This window comes from Perca fluviatilis, chromosome 6 (assembly GCF_010015445.1).
Source record: "Perca fluviatilis chromosome 6, GENO_Pfluv_1.0, whole genome shotgun sequence".
In the NCBI taxonomy this organism is placed as follows: Eukaryota; Metazoa; Chordata; class Actinopteri; order Perciformes; family Percidae; genus Perca; species Perca fluviatilis.
In genome coordinates this window covers 36,220,161-36,245,975 of record NC_053117.1, presented here as the reverse complement: position 1 = coordinate 36,245,975, position 25,815 = coordinate 36,220,161, and the positions used below count along the sequence as shown (strand labels likewise).

Here is a 25,815-nt window from a genome sequence, read left to right as displayed (position 1 = left end):
TCAAGAATCTCCCATTTCTTGATATTGGCAGCCTTGTTGAGCCATCATTGCTCATTGCCCACTTTTACTTAGACAATTGCATGTTTTATAAATTATGCGGCAGAATTTTAGCTGATCCCTAAGCATTTATAATCAACTCAAAAACGGTTCATTATGCATGGAATCATAAAGCCACACAACAGACAGTTGCCTTTCAAAAGATGAAATACTTGCAAATATAGCTGCAAACAGAGCTGCAAAGATTAATTGATTAATTGTCAACTATTAAATAAATCGCCAACTATTTTGATAATGATTAATCGTCCGAGTTGTTATTTATGAAAGAAATTCTCTGATTGCAGCTCTAGTTTCTTCACTCCTCTGTGACAGTAAACTGAATACTTTTGAGTTGTGGACAAAACAAGACATTTGAGGACGTCATCTTGGGCTTTGGGAAACACTGATCGACATTTTTCACCATTCTCTGACATTTTATAGACCAGAGAGCTAATTTTGCAAAAGGCACACATTTCCTACCCAGGCTGTCTTATTTTTGGTTCATATACCAGCTAGTTATTTCGTAGGTTGAATCACTATCGCGTGCTACAGTTATGCCTTCTTTTCTTCCATTAAATTCCCACTGGGTGCTGAGGGGTTTTGACAGACTAGCCCATTGGTCAATTTACTCAATATATACAGGGAGCACAGATGCCATAATCACCAGTAGTCTTTGGTGGATAATGTGGTGTAGTGCTTCTATAGGTGACTAGCATTGATTATAGCATTATCTCAAAAAGGTGAAAACAGTAGCAGCTTTGAATCTAAAATGGTAAAGAATCCAATATTTTCATGTAGTGAAGTTTACTATAAATAGTAGTATTTGTAAAAAAGAAAAAATTTAAAATAAATTGTGTTCTGACTGCAGTACCTGGTTTCCAAGGTAACAGGGGGTTGGAAAACTGCACAGTAGCAAAAACAGCATCTTATTTGGGTAAATGCAAATTTCTACATGCCTTATCATGCAAGTGTTAGCAATAGGCACCGCAGAATGAATAATCTGAGGATTTTGATGTTGAAATCCTTCCTACTGAACTGATAAATAAATCAACAAGGTGGTCTTCCAAAATTCCTGTACCGTCTTTACCTCCTAATCCCTCATTGCTGCTAAACTCCCTCCCAGGCAAGGTGTGCATGCTATGTTGACAGCGGCCTTTCCTGTTCCATTTCCCTCCCAGCACCCAGGTGATTGATTAATCTTTGAGGGAACATGAAGAGGGGGCCTGTGTATCCTCAAAACATCTTACCGGTGGCTGCTGAGAGTTGAGCCCCCCCCTCTTGGTGGACCCCCCTCTGGAGCTGAGCCTCTTCCACGACTCTGAGAAGCGCCCCCTGGTGGTCGGACGCCCTGGCCCAGATGTCCCAGACGCAACAGATGAATCATCCCGGGTGGAGAACGGCCGTTCCCTGCACAACTCCCTCCGCTCAGACCACTTCTTCTTGGAAGCCATTGGTGTTAAATATTGGGTCGAAAAGATGTGTGAAGTGAGGCAGCCACGCTGAGTCGAGGAGGCTCTTCTTTAAAAATCACACTAGTGCCACAGGTGGCATCTCCAATTCACTCTCAACTCCGCTGCCCACTGAAAAAGCCTGATCTGCTCAGTCTCTCTTCTTTCTTTAAGTCTTCTTTCTCACTTTGAAGGATCGTGCAAGGGAAATTCCCAACTCCTTTTTCCCCTGTTTCTTTTACTTTTTCCCCCTCTTCTGATCTTTTGATCAAAAGGAGCGGGACAACAGATCTTCAACAGATGCTCGGCTGTACTCCTGTGCTCTTCTTTTGTTCCATGTAGCCTTCCTCTGAGAGGGATGAGAGTCAGAGAGGAGAGGTGGCAAAGCAGAAGGTGCTGTCTGCACCCTGTTGCATGTGTTGTTACTGTGGCTCAGCCGTTGATGCCGTTTTGCCTCCTCACAGGGGAGAGAGAGAGAGAGAGAGAGAGAGAGAGAGAGAGAGAGAGAGAAACCGGGACAACAAGGCAAGGGAAAGAGAGAGGGAGGGAGGGATGGATAGATGGAGGGAGTGAGGGAGGTGGTTGGAGGGTATGAAAGGGGCTTCAAAACAGAGATAAAACAATAACAAGGCGCTTACAGAGTGGCCAGAGAACGAACAGGAAAGAAGAGCAAATGACAGCGAGACAGGCGGAGACAGGAAAAAAAGAGAAAGCTACCAGACAAGGAAAACAAAGAGAAAAGAAAGAGTCTCTGGTGTGCAGCGTTCCTGTTGAGAATAACGCAGAGCTGCTTAAATCTGACTGAGAGGCACAGAGACAGACGCCCTGTTCAGTAAGTCTCTCTCTTACTGTGAACACTGCGCTTTGAATACCCGTTAAACCTCCCTCTCCTCTTCCTCTTGTTCCCTGAGCTTTCATTCACAATCTCACTCTCTCCCTCTTTCCTGTGCGGGTACATGTTTCTTCTTCTTTCTGTTCTTGCTCTTTGATGTACAGTACATTGTTCATAGTTCATGAATTAAGGCACCTTCAATTTCCTGCTGCAATACCGGTCATATTCTTCTTTCACTCTCATACTTCTCACTCATTCTTCAGCTGAGCTAAAAGGAATGCCGTGCTGTGGATTTGCAGAGTTGACAAAAAGGTGAGAATTTGAGTTATTTCTTCAGGTGCAGTTGTGAGGAAAACAATTATTGTTACTCTACGAGTATCTTAATGCTTCTCACTCTATTTTGGCCAAAGAAGATGAGAAAATATTCTGGGACAAGAAAAACAAGATGAGAGAGACAGAGTGAGAGACAAACAGAGGGGAGAGACAGGGAGAGAAGCAGAGAGCGATAGCAGGATGAAGACAGAGTAAGGAGAGGTGACAGTGTCTGAACACTGGGGACATTGCCATCGTCGCTCCCAGCAACAACTTACCACCCACCTAGGAGTAGCTCCAGTGTGTGTGTGTGTGTGTGTGTGTGTGCGTGTGTGTGTGATATATAGATAGAGAGGGCCAGAGAGAGTGTGAGTGGGTTAAGTGATAGAGCAAGACAGATATTCCCTGAAGGAGGAGTATGAACAAGAAGGAGGGAGAAAGAGACAGTGGGAGTAAAAACACATAATTAAAACTTTTATAAAACATAGAACGACACCATGGGGACTTGAAAGTCAGCCGTCACTACTGTATGTTATGGAAGATACGCACTGCTACACTACAGTTGGAAAACATTTAAGTAATTGAAAATTGAATTGCTTAATAATGGGGTAAATAAAGAGTTTTGATCGGACCAAAAACGGTGTAATCTTCCTTCTGCACACAACAAAAATCTGACTTTTGACACCAGAGTTGAAGCAATCACTCAATTAGCTTATGTATATAAACTTATGATACATTATTGTAAACTAAATATTGTTGGATTAAATCCTTTGGCCAAAGCAAGACATTTGACGACGTCATCTTGGGCTCTGGGGAGTTATGTCCGTTTTTCTCTATTTTCTAACATTTTACAGACAATTAACACTGTTCATTGAGCAGATATAATATTCAGCAGGTTAATCAAAAGTTAATACTGTAAATTGTTATATGTAAGACGTGTATTCCAGACAGTGGTATATCCTGTGTAAGTTTACATTATAGTAATGTGGTGCATTAAAATACAAATGTATTTTAACAATATAGCTCATCTTATCTGACAATAAATAGCAAAAGCAGACGTATTATACCAATTAAAAAAAAATGTAAATAGACAGCATAACTTTTACCATTATTTAATTTACCTGACACAAAAAAAAAAATACTTTTAGCTTTGTTTGTCAACAAGTGCTCTACTGGCTTTTGGGATAGCAAGCTAGCATGCACAGTGAAAATGACCTAGCTAGCTAGCTAATAACGGCTATATTGTGTTTAATGAAGCCATACATTTATATGTAATGCTAGATAGGTGTTTTGTTGGCCTGTAACACTTAATGTGGATGAAAGCTTGACTAATTTGCAGGAAATGTTGCGGCTCTCAATGACAGGAGTCATTAATATCTATAAAAAACTACGTTACTATTTAGGCATAGCTAGCTAGCATGCTAATTATTACCAATACCAAAACTTCATCGCTAAACGACAAAAATTATAATTAACTATGATGAACACATTGCTTAACATAACTAATGTGTGTAAGTAAGTTACTTTATTGTTGACTTTATCTTACCTGAGAGTAAATGAGTGTGCGGAATGCCCAAATCAATGAAACTCAGTTCCACGTTTTCACTGCTACCTTGCACCCAGCACGCCCACACATACTGTACACACGAGCGCGCAGCGGCCCATAACTGCCTCTAACGTGGCTGTCATTTAACTAAAAGTTCGTATTTGGTTCGCCGGTTGCTTACTAGCCTAATGGTTTTTGTTACAAAGTCTCTAACCTGACTGTAAAATGTCGCTCCTAGAGTTCTAGACCTCTAACAGTGACCGCCTACTTTTTAACTTCTAACGGCTCAGGTTCCGGAAGTGATTATTTCCCATTCAATATCTCCATTGACTTTTCAGAAAATGCTTTATATAAAGAGTTTTAAAGCCTGAAACCAAGCCAACTAGCTATGAGATTAATCGTGATTATCAAACAATGTATGAACTGGTGTTGGCTGTGAGAATTGTTACTTCAACACTGAAGGGTCTAAAACCTTCAGCCCAGTTTATGGTAACACACCATGTCAATGTAACACACACAAACACACAATTGCACATTTTAAACTTTTCTAAAGTTTATGCAAAATGTGTGTGTCAAATTTGACAACAAGACTATAGAAATTATAGAAATTGCACACATGATATCAACACACAGAGAGAGGGACGCACAAGATAAGACTAGATTTTCTAGCAAAATAAATAACAAGACAAACAGATAGAGGTTATCCCAAATCATCATTTCTATAATATTTTAAGGCTAGGCCTTGAATACAGAAAACCAAATGGCATATTTCATCCAAGGAGCTCAAAATGCAGTTAGTTTAAAGTTTGGACTAGTCGGTGTGTACTGGCTGACATGCGCCCTTCCTCCTGTCCCCCAAAAACTCCCCCTTTCTTTAACATCCAAGATCTACCCACACATGGTTGTGTGGTTGCCATGGTTACTAAACCGAAAACTTTGGGTTGCATCATCAATGCTTCATTAAAATCCTCCAGTGTATCACCACGTGCGCTCATGTACAATTTCACACCGTTACATCCATGAAAACACACCAGCAGCAGACACACAACCTATCACCCACAAAAAAAATTTCTGTCCCTTAAAAAGACACTACCACACACACACACACACACACACACACACACACACACACACACACACACACACACACACACACACACATGCACAAACACCCTGAATTGCCAGAACTGTTTCCTACAAATAGCAGAAGAAGAAGATTGTCTCATGCGCAGCATGGAAAGGATTTTTATAAGAAATAACAAAAATGGTAAAGCATACATTAGTCCAGCAAAAAACATCAACATCAAAAAGGACATTGTGTTCAGTTTCAGCTAGTGTGAGGCTAGTCTATATCCACGACGTTCCACTTCCGGGATTGCTCCGGTGCTGCTGGAAATTCCGCCGGATTTCACTCATTTTAAACTCTGGTGGATTTCTGAGGACTATGGTTAACTGCTCCTCAGATCTCTGCAGGGTAAATCCAGACAGCTAGCTAGACTATCTGTCCAATCAGAGTTTTCTGTTGCACGACTAAAACAACTTTTGAACGTACACATGTTCCACCAAAACAAGTTCCTTCCTGAGGCTATTTTGCAGAGGCACCGTTGTTCCGTCCGGCGCTTAGCTCCGCCCAAGACGATTGTGATTGGTTTAAAAAAAAATGCCAATAAACCAGAGCACGTTTTTCTCCCATCCCGGAATGCTGTGCAGACTCGCCGGACCCTCCTCCGCAGCGCTGTGAAGGAAGGTCTGGCAATGCAAGACTAGTTTGAGGCTGACAAACACCAAATCAAATCAATTCAATTAAAAGCACCAGCGGCTCGCATGAGCGAAATAGCACCGTTAATCTCAGGTCATTTAATTCAACTTATGTCCGTCAGGAACATTTTTCTGAGTCTTTTTAAATGGCTGTTTGATTATTGAAATACTTTTTCTGGGGTTGAGTGGTGACAGAAAGAAAGAAATCAAAGAGCAAAGCATGCCCCTGCAAAAGGAGATGTCATTAGCTAAAGGAATAACAAAATGCTTGAGAAAGTTGCTCAGTTAGTTTGCAATCTCCGAAATAAATATGTCAGCCTTTCTTAACAAGACATTACTTTTTCATCTTGAAGTTGCTGATGGTTGAAGTGCCTCTTCTCCACAGCTATAAAAAAGATGAAGAAATGCTTTGATTTTGAACCTTGAAGTGGAAATATCATCACCACCACATTAGAAAAACCACATTAGAAAAATCACATTAAACCACGAGGGCTTTCTGTGATATTATTGTTACAACCGTGTTTAAACACACAAATTGATCTTGTGGAACAAATTATTCATCTCATTCTGAATTAATCCAACTTTCATAAATCCAGAATTTAGGTTACTTTCTAAGTCTGAGCTTTTAAATCATTGCACGTAAAATCTTCTCCACACCAAAAAAATCCACTTCTCAGAACATACTTAGCTTTGACTAAACATGAAAATCAGAGTGAGAAATCTTTGGACTCCAACATGCAGGCAAAACTGTGAAGTCAAATATAAAAAATGATTTAATGTTTTCAGACTTAAAGTCTGATTGCAACCATTTTATTTTGCAAGTACAGAGCAGGGGTCTTCAATGCATTTAAAGCCAAGGACTCCTTAACTGAAAGAGAGAGATGGTGCAGAGACCCCTACTACATTGCAAAAGTTTTATTAAATTGTATAAAAATGAAGTTGCGTATTAAACTGGGCCTGCAATAACATGTAGGGCGGCCTAAAGCCTTTTTTTGCATAGAAATACTACGCCCATAAAATAATAATTGCTGGTAGGATTTTATAAATCATGTTTTTTCAGCCTTTATTTTGAAAGGACAGCAGAAGACATGAAAGGTGAGAGAGAGGGGGGAATGACATGCAGCAAAGGGCCGCAGGTCGGAGTCAAACCCTGGCCCGCTGCGTCGAGGAGTAAACCTCTATATATGCGCGCCCACTCTACCAACTGAGCCATCCGGGCGCCATATAAATCCTGTTTTAATGTTAAACATACATGTGGCAGAGTGAATCCTTAGGATTAACGGTATCTGTGGATGGCTACCTAAGTGATTACCTTACCTATAGGCCAGTACGCTTATCATCAATGTTATTTTTTCACAAATAGGCTGATTTATATTTGCTAATAATATGTTGGATTCATGTTAAGATGTTTTAACAATAATTTGTTGAAGATCTCTGTTATAGAGTGTTACATGTACTGTATAGAATATGAAGAAGCATCTATGTCTCATTGTCCTCAATACACTTGTACTTAAAATTCAAGAGTGAACGAATTCTGCCAGGTTGTAAACGTGTTTTCCCCCTTGGAATGGTGGTTATTGATGACATGACTGAGCATCCTTCTGAAATCAATTAGCAGCAGTAAAAGCAGCTGTTCGAGCAATGTTGCAGATGAGCTTTTAAAATCATCATCAGATCCTTATCAGCTTATATTGTGTACAGAAATAAATAAATGTATATGTAAATATATACAGTCAATAGATGCATAATTATGAACTCATTCTAAAACGGTTTTAGAATGAGTTCATATCAGATCAGAAAACAAAAATGTGTTGGTTTTAGTAAAACCAACACATTTTTGTTTTCTGATCTGATCTGTCTATATTGTATGTATTGTCTATATTTGTGTTGAAGATCCTGGAGGAACAGGAAGTGCGTTTTTCCTACCTTCAACTCTGTGCACAGCGGGGTCAGAACTCTTCTAGTGTGAGATTTCCTCGTCATTTTCCTCTGGAGGACAAAATCTGAGAGAGAGAGAAAGAAAGAAAGAAAAAGTAAGAACATATCTTTTGCACTTTATAAGTATGAATGGGTTCTAAACTCTACCCCCCCCCAAAAAAATGCACCCAGAAGTTGTTTATTCGAGCAGCAATAACGACTCGTATTGATTTTAAATAGTTTTTTTCCACACTGAAAAAGATCAAATCTAGTAAAATTGCAAGAAAAATGTGTAGTGACACATCTTGGAAACTGTTCTCCCCTTGTGTGCCGCTCTAAATGTTAATTTTACTTTCTCTAGCCTTTTTGCTTTTGACTTGGGTATTTTTAAGTAGTTCCCCCTCTTTGGTTTGTTTTTTTGTCATTTTGTTGCTTAGGTAATTCTTTCTTGTTCATTGACAACAACAACAACAACAACATACAAAACTCTCGTAGGGGAAAGAGAACATACATGTGTAGATACAATACAAATGTTGGGTTTTTTTGTCAATAAAAAAACAACAACACGACTCGTATTTAAAGGCGCTCTAAGCGATGTTGGGAGACGTTATTCTTGTTGACGTTCAAAGTATTTTCAAACAAAACGAAGACTAGCTCGCCCCTCCCTCCTCCTCATCCCGTCCCCTCCCCCTCCCTTCCGTGCTTCAGCGAACTAACCCCCCCAAATCCTTCTTGTTGGTTATTGGCAGATATATTACGGGAGCAAAGAAGAAGGACTTGTTGGCAGAAAGCGGTTCTATTACAAATTAGCCTACTTTTTGATTGGTATGAAACAGTACACACTTCCTTTCCCCCTAAATGGTCGTGGCCTCGTTTGAAAAGGGAAGTGAACATCGTGTGGATGGATGAAAAGTTATATTTGTATAATTGATATTTTATTTTGCTACGTTAGAAGTTACACAGCTAAAAGTGGAAAGGAAATTGGTTTTGTTACCACGTTAACGAACGCTAGTTGACCTTAGCTTAGCCGTGTCGCAAGATCTCGCGAGAGTTTGTTCCCTGAGACAGAAACAGGGGCACGTTCAATCTCAAAACGGTGTGCACCGTTTCGCTACAGTTTCCTGGTTGAACGATGTGGAACGGTGTGCAACAGGCTTTGTTTTCTTTCGTTCTGGTGGGTGTGTCTCTCGTTTATTGCCGGCGTCACAGGTGATACCCAATCAGAAGAGACGTGTCTGTAAACCCGTGGTAATAAAAAGGCAGAGCACTTGCGCACACAACAGGGTGTTAAACGCACCCCTCTTTCAGTTTTACGCGATTGCTGCGTTTTGTCGGGGCTGAACGTGGCCCAAGTCACGACAAATTTTCTCCTGATTTGTCCATCTGTAAAATGCCATTTTGGTGTCAGAAGTTCAGGAGATACGTGGCTTGTGAAGAATGAGTCCTATATTTACTTTAGTGACTACGGGGCGAAAGAATCGGTCCAAATCTGTGATCACTTCTCCCATTGGAATCAATACACTAGTTTTCTAGCGGCAAGATACAGATACAGGAAGTTACTCTGAGTAAGGGGCTGCAAAACAAGACTTCTTGAAAGCAGCAATACCGGAGGCCATCAATGAGTCCGTTTTTTTGTGATTGTTGCGGGCAAAAATCTTTGATTATGCGGTTATGTTTTCTTAAAATATGCGATGGAATATGCGGGATATTTATGCAGTTTTATGCATTGAAATTGCGGGAACTTGCAAAAATTGCGGGAACTTGCAAAAACTGCGGTCTAATGAAAAAGAGAAAAAAAAGTGATTTCCCCCAACACCCTGCTTTTCGATGATGTTCACGTCGCGTATTTACGTCACTTCATAACATTCCCATGGCAACAGGTGAAATGGCTGCCCTTGTGTGAAGTAAACGCAACATTTTTCAACTTTCTGCTAAGATATATGTGACTTTTTTGCAACGAAAATGCGGGGATTATGAAATCATGCAAGCCCCGCATATTTTGCGTGGAAATCGGAAAAAATGCGGCCCCCGCATAAATATGCGGACTTTGGCTGATTGTGCATTGAATTATGCGATCGCATAATCGCGTTTTTCTGGAGGGACTGAATCAATCGTCCGGGGTTCCGAATATAGGCACATTTTGAACAGGCGCTGCACTAGTAATGTTTGAATTTCCAAATTTGTGGTTAGTCATCATGCCATGTAGTTCTTGTACAAAGGATCTGTTGATTCTACGGCCTTCATACTGTGCACCCTGAATAGGTCATTATACTGTGTTTATTGCAATTTCAGTCTATTCATTTTTCTTAAAGGAGATCCAGGTTATGGGAGGTTAAGACTTATTGTATAGAATGTTTTCAAGGCTGAAGTGAAGATTTGTTTTGTTGATTTGTTTGCCAGCAGGATTTTAAAGCGCCCATATTATACTCATTTTCAGGTTCATAACTGTATTTTAAGGTTGTACCAGAATAGGTTTACATGGTTTAATTTTCAAAAAACACCATATTTTTGTTGTACTGCACAGCTCTCTCTCACTGCTGCAGATCCTCTTTTCACCTGGTTTCTGTTTTAGCTACAGAGTGAGACCTCTTTTCTTCTTCTTCTTCTGTACTATCTTTGATTGCACTCGCACATGCTCAGTAGCTCAGATGTAGATCATGTCAGCTAGCTAGCTCCATAGAAGTAAAAGAAAGGCTGTTTCTCCAACTTCAGTCAGTTACAAGGCAGGATTAGCTGGGAGACTTCTAAATGAGGGCGCACATGTAAGTAGTTCTTTTGCAGATTATGGTGAACTTGTGTGTGTTGTAGCAGTGCTTTGCTATTGAGAACGAGGTACCATGCTGGTGTTAGCATTAGCGTTAGCATGCTAATGCTAACGCTACGAGCTAACGGTTGCGGTTAGCCAGCTCATTTCGGATTGTGACGTCACAGTCCGAGCCGATTTTGAACAGCTCACCAGGAGACTGAAGGCAGGACACATTCAGAAACCGTATCTCACTCAAAACAGCATAGATGGATTTTTTCCAAGTTTGTATGTGTGTGGAAGCACCAGAGACACAAAAGAACACCCCAAATACCAGAAAAAGTGTTTTTTTCATAATATGGGCACTTTAATTATTTGACAAAATCTCCTCCTAAACTTTTGCCCTTAGTGTTTTTTCTCAAAACTGCATGAGGTGAAAAGGGGTCGAAAAGAGGATTAGCATTCAAGGCGTATTTGGTTCAGAAGGTAAGTATTCCAACCTCAGGTAATTGAAAATGCTACCGAGACACGCCGAATGAATGTTTACAATCACTGAGGAACATAACATACATAAATACATAACATAGGAGGCAAACTGCAGAAGGTGGAACTAATTGTCAAATAGGCCACGGAGATACAGCTATTGTAAACACACAATAAATGCCTTTGTTTCAAACATTTTAGAGTTTTAAATAATTGAACACATCGTGACCAGATGCTATGGTGCCAAAGGACCAAAAATCAAAGAAAACGAGACAACATCCTTACAGAAGGCAGTCTTTGGCATGCGAGGCTTTACGCTCTCTTCATTTGACTTATGGAAGCAGTTATTTTTTTATTTGTTTTCCTAATTTGATTTCATGGTGATTTTTATTCATTTCTATGGTGCTGATGATTTGATTCCTATTGCTATACGTCTCATCTCATCTCATTTTCTCATCTGTATACTGACAGGACAGTGGTGAAAATCCTGATTTATACATGCAAATATTAATAAGGCAGTGTTCACTAAAGGCAGAAGATGAAAATGAACGAAAAAATGAAATTAATATTCGTTTTTTTTTTTAAAGCTATAGTACGTAGTTTCTGCCCAATGAAGAATTCTAAGTAATGACAACAAAACTGTCAGCGCGTCCACATGATACAAGCCTTCCGTGCCTTCATTAGCTTTGTAGCAACTCATTTGGCAATGGCTTGAATGTAACGGACGTTCATTAATATCAAAAAGTTACGCACTAAAGCTTTAAACTTTACATTTCTGGAAGAAAAATACCAGACTACTGTATACCCTCAAATCGGATCCATCCAGGAGCTCCATACCAAATAATCATTAGTATTAATGGCAGTCGGCAGGTGTGACAGACTCCAGCACAGTTTCAGCTCGCACCTGTCCCTACCAGCTTCATTACAGCCAGCTAGACTTGAGCAAGCAGAGCTGTTATTTCTTCACTTTCTCCCATCTGCATCTTGTTCCCACTCCCCATCTATCCATCCATTCCTTCATACCTTTTTTAAATTTGTTTTGGCTGTGAGTGCCATACTCAGAGTCTGGCATGTAGCCACCTCATGTGAATAGGAAAAAAATGTAACTAAAAGATATCACCATGAAACTTCCACAGTTGATTACTGACATTAAGACAAATATTTGTTTGTATTATCAGGCTATGAATGATATCTGAACAAATCCCTCAGTAAAAACCTTCAGAATACAGATAGGAGTGAAAGTGGAAAGTTTGGTGTATTTAAATGCTACTGAAGTGCGATTTCTGACTCAGAGTCTGAGAAAGACCTTTAAAGAAACATTTTAACTAACGGATATCAACATAAAACTTCCCCAGTTTTGTTAATACATATATTTTTGCATTACAAGTTTTCTGAAATGTTATGTTTAAATATGCAAATGAGGCATTATCTTGTTTAAAAATGCGCTAATTTGCAGAATTGTGAACATTGGATAAAGCCAGATTCAAAATTCTTGTTTCATTTCGTTGACATTACAGTCAAAGGGTTTTACACAGGGAATTTGGGATATCTCTTTTTATCATAAATCAGAATATGGGGTCAACAGCCATAAAAAATAAATAAATTTTAGCCACATTTTTAGGTATAAAATGTTACATAATTCAGGCTATGAATGATATCTGAACAAATCCCTCTATAAAAACCTTCAGAATATAGATAGAGAAATGGAAACTTGAGCTGGATGATGATGAGAACTGGAAAGTTTGGTGTATGTAAGTGCTACTGAAGTAGAGATTTCTGGCTCAGAGTCTGAGAAAAACCCATTTTGGCCTTTAAAGAAACATTTTAACTAACGGATATCAACATAAAACTTCCCCAGTCGATTGCTTACACATATCAAAACACATATTTTTTTACAGGCGCAAATGACAAAGTGGAGTAAATTAAACATCTAAATGTGTATTTTGGATGTTTTTTTTCCCCCCAATAGTCTGAAAGAAGCCATGCTGCAGAAGCAAAATAGCCCCAAAAACTCAAAATTGAAAAATGATGGTTTTGCCTGTAAGTGTCTCCCCTTAAACGAGCAAATCAATGAAGGAAAGTGTAAAGAATTCTGGATAGTCTTCAAACATGCGAATGGTCTGATAAGTGGCTCATCCAAGTCTTTCCTCCAACTCTGTATTTATATTTTCATAATCGGACATAACCACATTTATGCAAAAGGAAGAAAATAAACATCTCCCTCATTCTCATACCCATTCCCTCCCTTGAAACCAAACCAGCTGGATCATGTCATAAATGAACAATATGGCATTTTGTTAAATGTATATGCCTGCAGAATCTGTTAAAAGATTACGAGGGCTGCTGTGTTTACCCCACAGATAATTAGCCTCTGTCTCCTCTCATATCCTAACACACACTAATTACTGCTTCCTCTCTCTGTGCGACAGAAAGGTTGGGGATGCATTTTTAAGCAGGCTGATGCTATCAATAATTCACACACAGCATCCACAGACAACATGTGTGTTTCTGTTTGCACGAATTGGTAAAGTGCGCCTGCTTTGTGCACCAGGTACATATTTACAGATAATACTCTATTACCAGGGATGCACTGATCTGATCCTGATATGTGATATCGGACCGATACTGGCTCAAATGGCTGGATCAGGTATCAGTGACAGTGGGGCTGATCTCTTCATTTCAATTCTATGTTAATATACTATACATCAGGGGTCTCCAACCTTTCTCCATTTTAATAATAAAAAAAACCAATTCAGTTCATTTATATCTGTGTATTTGTTTTGTTACATTTTGTTTTACAAAGTTAGGAAAGCAAAGTTTAAGTTAAGCCCAATGTTGCCTTACACATAAAATGTGTGATCCAGAGTCACTTCCACACAGTGAGGCACACAGCTTAATAATTAAACAGCATCGGATCAGTACTCGGTATCAGTTGATAGCCAAAGCCCAGGGATCGGTATCGGGACTTAAAAATTTGGATCGGTGCATCTAGGGCTGCAACTAACGATTCTTTTCATTGTTGATTAATATGTCAACAAGTTTCTAGATGAATCAATTAGTTGTTTGGTCTGTAAAATGTCAGAAAATTGTAAATAAAAAAAAAAGTCGATCAGTGTCTCCCAAAAGCCCAAGATGACGTCTTCAAATGTCTTGTTTTGTCCACAACTCAAATATATTCAGTTTACTGTCACAGAAGAGAAAAGAGACTATAACATATTCACATTTAAGAAACCGAAATCAGAGAATTTTTACTCAAACCGATTAATCAATTATCAAAATAGTTGTCAATTAATTTAATAGTTGACAATTAATCTTTTAGCAAGTATTACTGGCCCAAGGAGAAAGAGATCTACAAGATCAACATTGCATATGAACTGTGTGGGTTAACGTTGGTGATCATCCTGCAACTACGAAAATCCATAAACCTGTGATGAAATTAGAAACACGTTCTTTCTTCTGAGGGTTTAACCTTTCCGCAGCTGTCTGTAATTCAGCTGGGAAACACTCAGCTAGCTGACAAGCTGTATTAGTAGATGAGCCAAAAGCGAACTCAGCCTCCTGCTGAGAGGTGTCAACCAAACTGTCCATAGTGCTGCTGAAACTCCTCCACATATCACAGGCTGTTTGACAACAGTCGAAATGGCACCAAGGCAAACCTAGGATAAACTCAATATGCTTACAAGATGATGCATTGGCAATAGTTTTTCGAGGCGTGTGTGCATACGTATGTGTTGGTTTGAAAGCACCCGAGTCACAGGTCCTCTGAGGGGCTGTAGGGTGGGAGTCAGTGTGTGTGTGTGTGTGTGTGTGTGTGTTACCCCCAGTGATTCAGACCCTTTGAGCATCTCACCAAGGCAGGTTGCTAGGTGAAGCAGTTATGATGCCCCAAAGCCCCCCAACACACACACACACACACACACACACACACACACACACACACACACACACACACACACACACACACACACACACACACACACACACACTTGCAATTGCTCAGTGGGGGAGCCCTGCTCACATCCAAACACCACTTCACCTACACTCTCTCAATATGCTTACAAGATGATGATGATGATATTTTTTTTCGAGGCATGTGTGTATACGTATATGAGTCAGTTTGAATGACTCTCTTGTGCTGGCTTTCTGTCCGAGTCCCCCCCCCCCCCAAGGGACGGCGCTGTGTCGGTGCTTGGAGATGAGAAGTCACTAATCCCTGTATCATGGAGAAGAGGCCAAAGCATGTGCATGCGCACACATAATATAACACTCACAAATTCCATCTTTAATGCCCACGGGTCGCGACCAAATCTTCCCTCTTTACAACACAATTCATGGCCCTCCGCTGTTATTTTGTAGTTGTTAAAGGTGTGATGGAGGAAACTATAAGCCGGTATAATATGACCGGTGATTACATGAATCTGCTGTCAAAGTCCAAAGAAAAGCAAAGATTTAAGAAAAGACATGAGTAAAAAGATGACCACTCTGTTTTAGGGGACAGAGAATCCCTCAAAGGCTTGTTCTTGGGGAAATGGGCTAAATCCATGTTTTATGGATATGGATATTTATAAGGCTAACGGGGATCAGGCTATTGTGGATGATTTATACATAGAGAGCATATGGCTGCTTCACTGTCCAACGGCCAACAGATGGAGGCGCAAAGCAAGAAAGAGAGGGAATGTGGGGAGAAGTCTATCATTTATTTAGCACCCCAGCAGCCGACCAATTCTCAGCATTGATCCGCTGAACCACGGCTTAGATAATGCATTTTTTATCATCACCCTATAAAAATTCAAGACATGAACAGTGATCCCAAAAGTAACACTTTAGTTATTTGCCAAATCACTGTGTCCTCGTTTCCACTACTTTTCCCCCCATGGTTTATCAAACTTTCTGTGCTCTCCATGTGTAAAAAAAAAAAAAATCATTATCATTGACTGTTTTATTATATTATTTATACTTTTAGCCCAAGCTTAATCTCAAAGAGAGCATTCAAATTCAAGATGGCCGGTGTCTTACCACTCTGAGGGTCTCTGAGGCTTCTTTTGGGAATCGCCTTCCTTCTCGCCTTTACTTCACTTGGGTCTTGAACTTCTGAATCCTCTGAGCAAAAAGTCCTTCTTTGCTTTAAAAAAAAAAAAAAAATTAAACTTTAAAACAGAAAAGGTGTAAAGCTGGGTTAATTTCACAACCAGATGAGGAAAGAGAGATAAAAAGCCAGATGATCGGAAGCAGAGAGAAATGGTGGCTGAGAAAGAAGATGGCTGGCTCCAGGAGTCAGAAGCCACAGGTGGGCAAGACGTCCCTCTGCTAGTGGAGGCGTGTTGGAGAACAGAGCATGACGCAGCCTGTGTGTGTGTGTGTGTGTGTGTGTGTGTGTGTGTGTGTGACACTTTCAGTCTCTACTAAGACACATCTGTAGGTCCAGGAGAAACGCTGGGCCAAAGACGAGGTTTCAGATATTCCACAATCATCTCGTTCAAGCCTCAACACCAAAACCAGCCAACCCTTCCTTCAATTAATTTTCATCACAGGTGCCCTAATAATAAAATAAAACTCTTAGCCACTCTCTGATTGGGTTTTGCTGATTTGACAAAATGCTTGTTATGTCTGCGTTTGAGCCTGAAAGGTCAGAAAGAGGAAGACGATTCTTGTGTTGCACCTCTACTCTGTCATCCGGCCGCCATGAAGATTAAATGAATGTCCGAGGTGATGAAGATGAAGCGATGGCGTCCCCCTTTTTTTCCTTTTTCAGTGACGCGGGCACGTCTGCTCTGCTCTTCCTCATTGGCTGATCAGTCTGCGCCTTGCTTTGCTGTAATACTGTAAGTTGGCGAGGCCTTGTGTTTCAGCAGTGGCAGAGTGAAAGAGAATGAAAATCGGGGTGTTAGGGAAGACCTTTTCCTGGCAGGTGGAACGTCATCAACCAAAGCACCCGAGCCACAGTTCCTCTGAGGGGCTGCAGGGTGGGAGTCAGTGTGTGCGGTGTGTGTGTGTGTGTGTGTGTGTGTGTCACCCCCAGTGATTCAGAACCTTTGAGCATCTCATCAAGGCAGGTTGCTAGGTGAAGCAGTTATGATGCCCCAAAGCCCCCAACACACATGTTCACACACACACACACACACACACTGCACAGTTTGAAGGGAGGAGGGTTAATGACAGCAAATAAAGATAAGTAAACAGCGGGTGGCTAACGAGTGCTAATTTAGTTCAGTGCTCTGCTATGAATTAATGAAGAGATCACTGGGATGCCACAGCAACAGAGGGGAGGAGCCGTCTTGGTGGACGACAGCGAGGGGCCCCTGTGATTATTTTAGGGCCCTGAGATGCCTCGGTGTTGTCTGGAAACATGAGCATGACATAATGTCTCATTTGGCTCACTGGTATCCATCCATGAGAAACCTACTTTCCTTTTATTTCACTCTTCAATATCTTTCAATTCAATTTTTCAGTTCAATTACATTGTATTTATAGTGTCAGATCATAACAGAAGTTATCTCAGGACACTTTGCAGCTAGAGTGAGAGGGAGATAGAGAGGGAGAGAGAGACAGAGAGATATAGAATACAGAAATACTTTCCTCCCTTGACTTGTTTTTTAAAAATCAGTTTCTTGCACATTGCCTCCTCTCCTCCATCACTTTGCCCCTTCTGCCGTCATGGCCTGTCTGCGCCGATGCAACCGCAGGATTGCAAAGTGGCTCATCCAATCGTGGCCTGTCACATCAGGTACAAACTGGTACTGATCAGGGCTTCATTCATTTCCACACTGCTCCACCGTGCAACTGTGAACACCTGCTGCGCATACACACATGTAATGTACATACACACCATAAAAGTAAGCCTCAAGCCTAAATTAACCCTATACATGCATGCTCAAATAAATCAGAGATGAGAGACAGGTCTAAGGAGTGTGTGAACAAGATAAAGCAATTAAGAGAAATATAGCCTCTCAGACAATAGGCCCACAGAAAAGCACAGCGTGGCAATTAGCAATCAATTGCCTTTGTGCGAGTTTGCAGCGAGTGGGCATTTCTCTTCAACAAACTCGTAATTGCAAGTCCTGCATGTACTGTAGGGCACAAATAAGAAGGGACAATAATTGTGGAAAAGGAGGTGGATGATGATGAGAAGGAGGCTGAGGGGGAGGGAGGGAGGGAGGGAGAACAGAGTGGACAGAAAAGTGAAGGAATAAAGAGGACATTAAAAGCTAGTTGTGACCTGAAATTGTGAAACTAAGGATTGAGTGTTTTACATTAGTTAAAAGGTTGACAAGAATTTTCACTTTAATGGAAAACAATGTCACTAATATATTCAGCGAAGGAGAAAAAGTCATTTCATCTCATTTTATCTGTGGAGATAATGACTGCCTTATTAACACAGAAATGAGCAAGGAAAAGTACAGAGCATTAGACAGTGGAGAACTTGTTTGAGCAGTAGTAGAAACTTGTACCCTCATATCACACAAACACACTCAGCTGACAAGTCTTTCCATATCAATGTGGTTTAATAGATGTTTAGATGTAATAGATGTAATAGATATGTGATCGGAGGGCAAGGACATTATAGAAAATCGATCAAAACTGTGTAACAGCAGAAAATGTTAAGGCCTTTCTCTTCTATGTCTCATGTATAAGGACACACAAATCCATATCTAATCAGAAAGTGTGGTTGCGTGTTTGGGTCTGGCTGATAGCACAGTTTGCCCTCCACAATATAGAAATCACACAATCAGAAATACACACACTGTCAGGTTAGTGGAAACACAAATATTGAGCAATTGCATTGCATATTGGCCTCTCAAAACCCATCCCTACGCCTCTGTCGTGAGAGGCAGAGGCGTTAGCAGGTAAAGCTGACCAACAGGGCTAGAGAGCGCATTTAAGTCCCGCCCCCACCGGATGGGAAAACAACTCGCCGCTCTCCATTGACTTGTATTGCGTCAAGGTGCTTCCCTGTCAATTCCATCTGCTAGCAAACAACAGAAAAATGCCTAAAAGCTGTTGTGTGGTGATATGCACTACCAACATGGTTGGAAACACATTACTTAAGTTTTAATAAGCTGCCACACCGAGAAAAAAACAAACAAGCTTTTATGAAGACAAAAGTGGATACAGACGTGAGGAATCAGCAGGAAGAATGGGAAGACTGTGGGATCCTAGTCTCGCTTCTCCAGACCCTCCTCCAATGAGCGCTGAAGGGGAGTCTGGCTACTCCACACTAGAGTGCGGATCGGGCCGCATTTCGCCGTGTCCGACAGAGCAGTAACCGAGCCCGGCCTGAGCCCGACAGGCATTAAGATATTTATGTCCGAGCCCGACCCGAGCCCGACACAGTTAAAATCTCCTTTACAAAATTTGTTTGTGTAGAAAGCCCGCTTTTATTAAGCAACTGTAGGAAGGCATTCGGAAATGTCAACAGATGAGCGCATCAGCGCACACGGGGCAACAAGTGCACGTTAACACAGGCGTGCACCTACATAATAAGCAGTTTTAAATTTAAAATGTTCAATGCCTTATTGCGCTGATGTGACCGAACCCGAACATCATTTCTAAATATCTGTCTGTCCCGATGGGCTCGGTTCAGGTATCCATCCTCTACTCTACACAGCATTTGGAGATGGGAGGAAAACGTGCTCTGGTTTAATGGCATTTCTTTAAACCAATCAGAATCGTCATGGGCGGTGCTAAACTCTGCTGCAAAATAGTCATGCGAGAGAAAACTCAGATAGGACAGATACTATAGCTAGCTCTCTCAATTTACCATGCAGAGATCTGAGGAGCAGTTAACCATAGTCCTCATAAATCCACCAAATTTAAAATTCCATCACAAAGAAAGCAGAAGGAAACGGAAAATACATGCATCTGGTGGAATTTCCTACCTCTGTAAGTTAAGCTAGCAAAAGTATTTTGTTCACAGTATGCAAGTTGTGTTATAAGATTGGGGAATGTGGCTAAATCAGAAAGCTATATGTTTGCACGTGCCTTAGCTTGCTAACACATAGCTAACATTAGCTTACTAACAGCTAACTTGTCCTCTCTGTTAGACATAGGTTGCTAAGATAATCCTTTGACATGCTTACATTTAATGTAAATAAAATGTTAGCTAGCTACAGGCACTTTGTTAGCCTTTCAGCCCTTGGTTGCATGTTGTTTTCCCCTCCGGTGGGCGTGGCTTTCAGAGTTTGACGCTATGGGCTCTGCCTCTATAGACCAATCCCCTGTGAAGTGGATGCAAATGATTACAGAAACTCGAGCTGGTCAGTTGAAAAGGCTAAATACTGAGCGAACATCTCAGAAGATTTAAAGTGGCCATATTATGCTCATTTTCAGGTTAATAATTGTAGTTTGAGGTTGTACCAGAATAGGTTTACATGGTTTAATTTTCAAAAAACACCATCTTTTTGTTGTACTGCACATTGCTGCAGATCCTCTTTTCACCCTGTGTGTTCAGGTCTCTGTTTTAGCTACAGAGTGAGACATCTTACTTCTGTAACATCTTTGTTGCTAGGTAAGGATCATATCATTCATAATGATGTACTTCAGTTAGTACAAGGCAGGATTAGCTGGGGGACTTCTTCTAAACGAGGGCACACTTCCAACTTTGCGTGGAATACCTGCAGAACTGAGACATGTAAGTAGTTCTTTTGTAGATTATGGTGAACTAGTGTGTGCTGTAGCAGTGTTTTGCCTTTCAGAATGAGCTAGCATGCTACGGTTAGCCCCCTCGTTTTGGCTAGTGACGTAACAGACGATTTTGAACAGCTCACCCGGAGAATGAAGGCAAGACACATTCAGAAACCCGTATCTCACTCAAAACAGCATGGATGTTTTTTTTTCTCCAAGTTTGTATGTGTGTGGAAGCACCAGAGACACAAAATAACACCCCAAATCCCAGAAAACTTTTTTTTCTTTTCATAATGGGCACTTTAAATCCTGGGCTCTTGGCTGCCGACAAATGTTGCTTTCAGCTCAGTTGCAGGATCAGATGTGTCCACGACAGCCTGGAGCAGTGGCTCCCAGCAGAGCAGCAGGCCCTGAAGTTTGGTCAGTCACAGGCAGACCCAAATCTGGCATAGTTTTTCCGGGGAGCAATGATTATCTTGGCTTGGTAACCACATGTCATGTCTCAACTTGATTTGTCTCAACAGCCAAGTGGTTTCACAGCAAGAATTAGTTTAGTTGAAGATGTAGGGTGGCAGCATCAGGCGCGATTGTTGCCATCATTATTATCATTTTCATAATCATCAGAATTATCATCATCATCATGATTTCCAAACACTAATGGCCTCATACTTCCATGAACATTTTAGTGGCATCATAATAGCAGATTTTGTTCAAGCCAATGAGCATCAGCAGCAAAAGCCTTCAGAACTGTGATTCTGTTCAAAGCAACACATTTAGCCTTAAGAGCCTCCACAATGTCCCTTTATAGCTAAACACATTGAAAATGACTAAATTAATGGATCTTTTAATGTTCGTTAAGGAGCAATTACATTTGCAGTTCTCTGAATTATCTGCTGGGTCATGCTGAAACACAGCTCACGAGGCAGTCGAGACACACTGAAAGTTAGGCTTTAAAAGTCCCATGCTGGGTTTAAGCCTTTAAACATTTTACAGCCCCTTTCAAGTCCCCAAACAAACATGTGAATGATTAAAAAAACGTAATAATCACTTTTGACAATAAATAACTGCATCATAATCCTTTTTTTATTGCATTTCTCTGGGCCTGATTAGCCAGTACCATGCTGTGTGGAAAGTACATGGCATGTTCTCTAGGAATAGCTCTGACTGGGGCAAGCCTATAACCGTCCCACCCATACCTCTTCATCTACAGGTAGATAAGGTTAAATCACCGTCTAATGGGCTGGGGGGCTGATGAACCATTTGATGTTAAAGGGTAATTGACTATGTCTGAGTAGTGCTGTGTGTGAGGGGAGATCAGGAGACTTTAGATGTGTGTGTCAACATACTGTCAGAAAAGATTACGGACATCATTAAACTGTTCCCCCTGTGACCTTCGAGCGATCCCACCAACCTCTGCACCGACTCATCAGGACCGGAAGGAGCCATTTGTGGTCAATTTGCCTTCCTCTAACTCTAACTGTATTATGAACACAGAATAAAGCTGCGTCATAGACTGTAAAAATAGTGGACGTAGCAGCAGTGAGTGGATTGCCGTTTTGAAGCCTCGAGTTTGGCAATTGGCCATCTTGGTTTATTGGAACCAGACGTGAGCTGGGGAGGATGACGTGGCCAAGCCAGTGTTGTTTATGGTTGCAATTGCGCTACGCTAAGCTAAATGCTAAAGAGGGGAAGTTGCCGATTTTCAACCCTTCTGAAGCGAGTCATCCAGCGGAGATTTACCGGCAGGTAAACTTGGACCTCCAGTTACTGGTGCCGTTTATTCAGAAAATCTGCAAACTTTCCCATAAGTTACCAGCTAACGCTAGCGGTAGCTAGCTAGCTTGGTTGGCAAAACGCTAAACAAAACATTTTTAGGTGACCAAAATGTTACAATTAACTTGGATGAAGTGAAAACCCACAGTGAGAGGTTCAAAGTTTAAGACGAAAATACCGAAAACACCTCAAATAAAGTTCACAGCTGTTTTAATGTACACAGTGCCATGGTTAGCATTGCTAAGCCTCAGTCCTGATTGACGCGTCATTATGGATCCTACGCAACTGGTAGGCAAGTCCCGCCTTACGAAGCAGCCCGATTGGTTGAGGTTAGGCATTTACCTCGAGTAGTTAAGGTTAGGATAACCTAAGTTAGTTCATAACCTGAATAAATCGGGTTCCGTTACCTTGCGTAAGCATGGACGCCTGGCCAATAGTAGCGTGTGAATGCTATTGAAGGGCGGGTCTTGCCTAGAAGTTGCGGGGGTTCCATAATAATGCCTGATTGATAGGTTGGCATGTAGCAACGCCTCCGAAAGCATCCCCTGCTTTATCGTCTATTTTAAAATAAATGGGACCATGATTTACAAAATGAACATCATACTGTATTGAAGACTTGAAATTAGCGATTGAGGCCATAAACTCATTATGAAAATGTTTACCGAGGTAATAAATCAAGTGAGAAGTAGGCTCATTTTCTCATAGACTTCAATAGAAACTGACTTCTTTTGGCAACCAGTGGAGTCGCCCCCTGCTGGAAATTAGATAGAATACAGGTTTAAGGCACTTCCGTATTGGCTTTACCTTTCAGGCCCGGAGGCTTCGTACAGACTTTACAGTCTATGAGCTGTGTACTGTATGATTGTGTTACATCTTGTACCACCTGTCACCTGGAAAACTGCTCTTAGAGTCATAAGACAGGGTCCTCTTCCTCGTGTGGTCACAGGTGGTCCGCCACACCTGTCCTGCGTGACGACACTGACCCCAACCTGTGTGTCTTTGTGTGCCACTTTGCTGCTGTTACTGTGACATTAAGCAGACAGCAGATTTACATTTACTCCTCAGGGCAGCGAGGACACCAGGAGAGGGGTTGTTATGGAAACGGACCCCTGCACGGCTGTCAGAATTGTTTAATTATTCAGGACCACCATCACTAAGCATCAGCGGGAAATCAACTGGAACTCCTGAACCGATCGAGTGGTGATATTAAAAAATTATACAATGCTGCAAGTTAGGGAATCCACATACGTTTACTTTGTATATACTTAACCGTTGGACTTCATAGCTCCTGGGTGGACCAGGATAATAAGTACAGGATTTGGTGCTCTGCACACACAATTAATTTCTATGCAAATGTGCACATGCTCACACCAGTAATTCACTAATTCAAGGCAGACAGGATGCTACTCCTAATTTCTGTGGTCTTGTCAGGTTTTCTTTGCTACAGGTGTATGTTGCTTTGAATGTAAATTTAGTTAAGACCAGAACCTGGCTTGTTGACATTTGTTTGAATTCTTTTTTTCAAGCTCTAGAAATGTATAATTTCAAAGAAAACAGCATGTTTTTAAAATGCAGTTACTACAAACCAAAGAAGTCAAAGTGAGCAGGCCAAACCTAATAAAAGCTAACTGGTGAGATAGCCACGGCTAGCCTTGGCTAAAGCTACATTTACTTACTACGCCCCCCCCCCCAAGGTGTTTTTTGCAATTGAAATATATCAATGAAAATGGACTAACATGTTGGTAATTTAACTTGTTATCCCCAATAAATAAATAGCCAGCCATACTGAATAAAAAAAGCCAAAATAACATTAGTCCTGCTAAAACTAGCCTAGCAGAGTAGCATTAGTTGCCACAGATTCTCAGCCTTTAACTAGTTAAGCTACTTTTATATCACATATGCCTATTTAAATGTAATAACAGTAGTTATTATGTCATAATTAACTGTAAATTAAGTTATTGTAATTGTAATTACTTTAAAAAGTTCACGAGAAGCTAAAGTTTGATGCTGTTTTCCCATCATATTGAAGGCAGTTTTTAGGACTTATATGGTCTATGTTATCTTGTTAGTCCATGTGATTTTTAGCTGTAAAATAATAAATCAGTCTAAAAGACATCAAATAAAGGCAGTGCACCTAATCCACGTGTTAGCAAGTTTACACAGTAAACCCTTATTATTCTTAACTGCAGCCTTTGCAGGGCAGATTTATACATTTTTTTTCTCATTAACCTTTAGCAGAAGGGTTAGAAATGGCAGAAAAAAATCCAAGAAATACACAAAATCCAGCAACCATGTGTAGAGTGCGTGTTGCTAACAATATAGCCTACGGTATATCACTAAAGGCTACTGCCCACACGAGCCTCTACAGTATCATATTTTTAGCCTTGACATTTCTCTTATTGTATTTACACAGTTCAACAGCCTGAGTATTACATAATTAAAACTCAGCTGTAAAGAACACTCAGCCCATCCATGCGACATTAACAGGTAATCACCAAATGATTTCTTTTTCAAAAAGACACAAATATCACCCCACATGGAGCTTTTGAAATATGCTGTCGCAATGGCAGATCTGATGGAAATATTCAGAACCAATCTCACCGATTGTTCCTGTATCAGTGAGAAACAATGACATCGATGGCAGCGTGTTTTTTTTCTCCTTACGGCAGATGCCTGGGTGTCAAGAAAGAGCGGCTGTCCTTATGTGCATCATTTTGCCTGCAAACTGTGTCGCACCAATCGGTCCTCCCTCAGTTTTAGAATGGTGTGAAGTGTGTGGGAGCACTCAGTCTTCATGGTCAGGGACCATTTTATGGACAAGTAAATTCACTATCTGAGCCATATGGTGGGCTGCGGTCTGTTAGGACTGCACCATATTTCTTTAGACAGTGACAGCTTTCATGTCTTTTTTTCTTTTCAAGGATCTTCACACACACTAGCAGACACAGAACCGATCCATCTCACTAGGATATCTACAGCAGTAGTTGCCACGCGTTTGTCTGGTTTGATGAGGCCTGTCCCTGAATCTATAAACTTTTATCCACCCATTTACCTTGCATATTAACTGACTGCTGACAAGTTGCCTCTTGTGGATGATGAATTCATACTTTTTCATCCATATTTTTTTTTTTGGACATTTCTAGGCCTTTTTTCGACAGGACAGCTGAAGACATGAAAGGGGAGAGAGAGGGGGAATGACATGCCCACTCTACCAACTGAGCTAACCGTCCCCCCATATCCATAATTTAGTAAAAGCAACTGCTGCACTCCATCGTGCCATGCATTTTTACTGTACTGTCTCATAGTTCTACAGGTTTGATAGAAGTTTAGTTATCTCCGGAAGCCC

At 40.9% G+C, this 25,815-nt stretch overlaps 1 protein-coding gene across 2 annotated transcripts in view; it reads right to left on the bottom strand.

Annotated features, from left to right (window-relative positions):
* trpm3 (transient receptor potential cation channel, subfamily M, member 3) overlaps window positions 1-4,397 on the bottom strand; it is a 192,624-nt gene extending 188,227 nt beyond the window's left edge. Inside the window, exons 1-2 of one of the 2 annotated variants that reach the window (XM_039803041.1) lie at window positions 4,175-4,397; window positions 1,284-2,601 (exon numbers count right to left, since the gene is read on the bottom strand). In XM_039803041.1, the coding sequence (XP_039658975.1) occupies window positions 1,284-1,487 (204 nt within the window). In that variant the 5' untranslated portion in view covers window positions 1,488-2,601; window positions 4,175-4,397. The remainder of the gene's footprint in view (window positions 1-1,283; window positions 2,602-4,174) is intronic. The other variant, XM_039803036.1, reaches the window with a different exon arrangement.
* Between the last annotated feature and the right edge of the window lie 21,418 nt (window positions 4,398-25,815).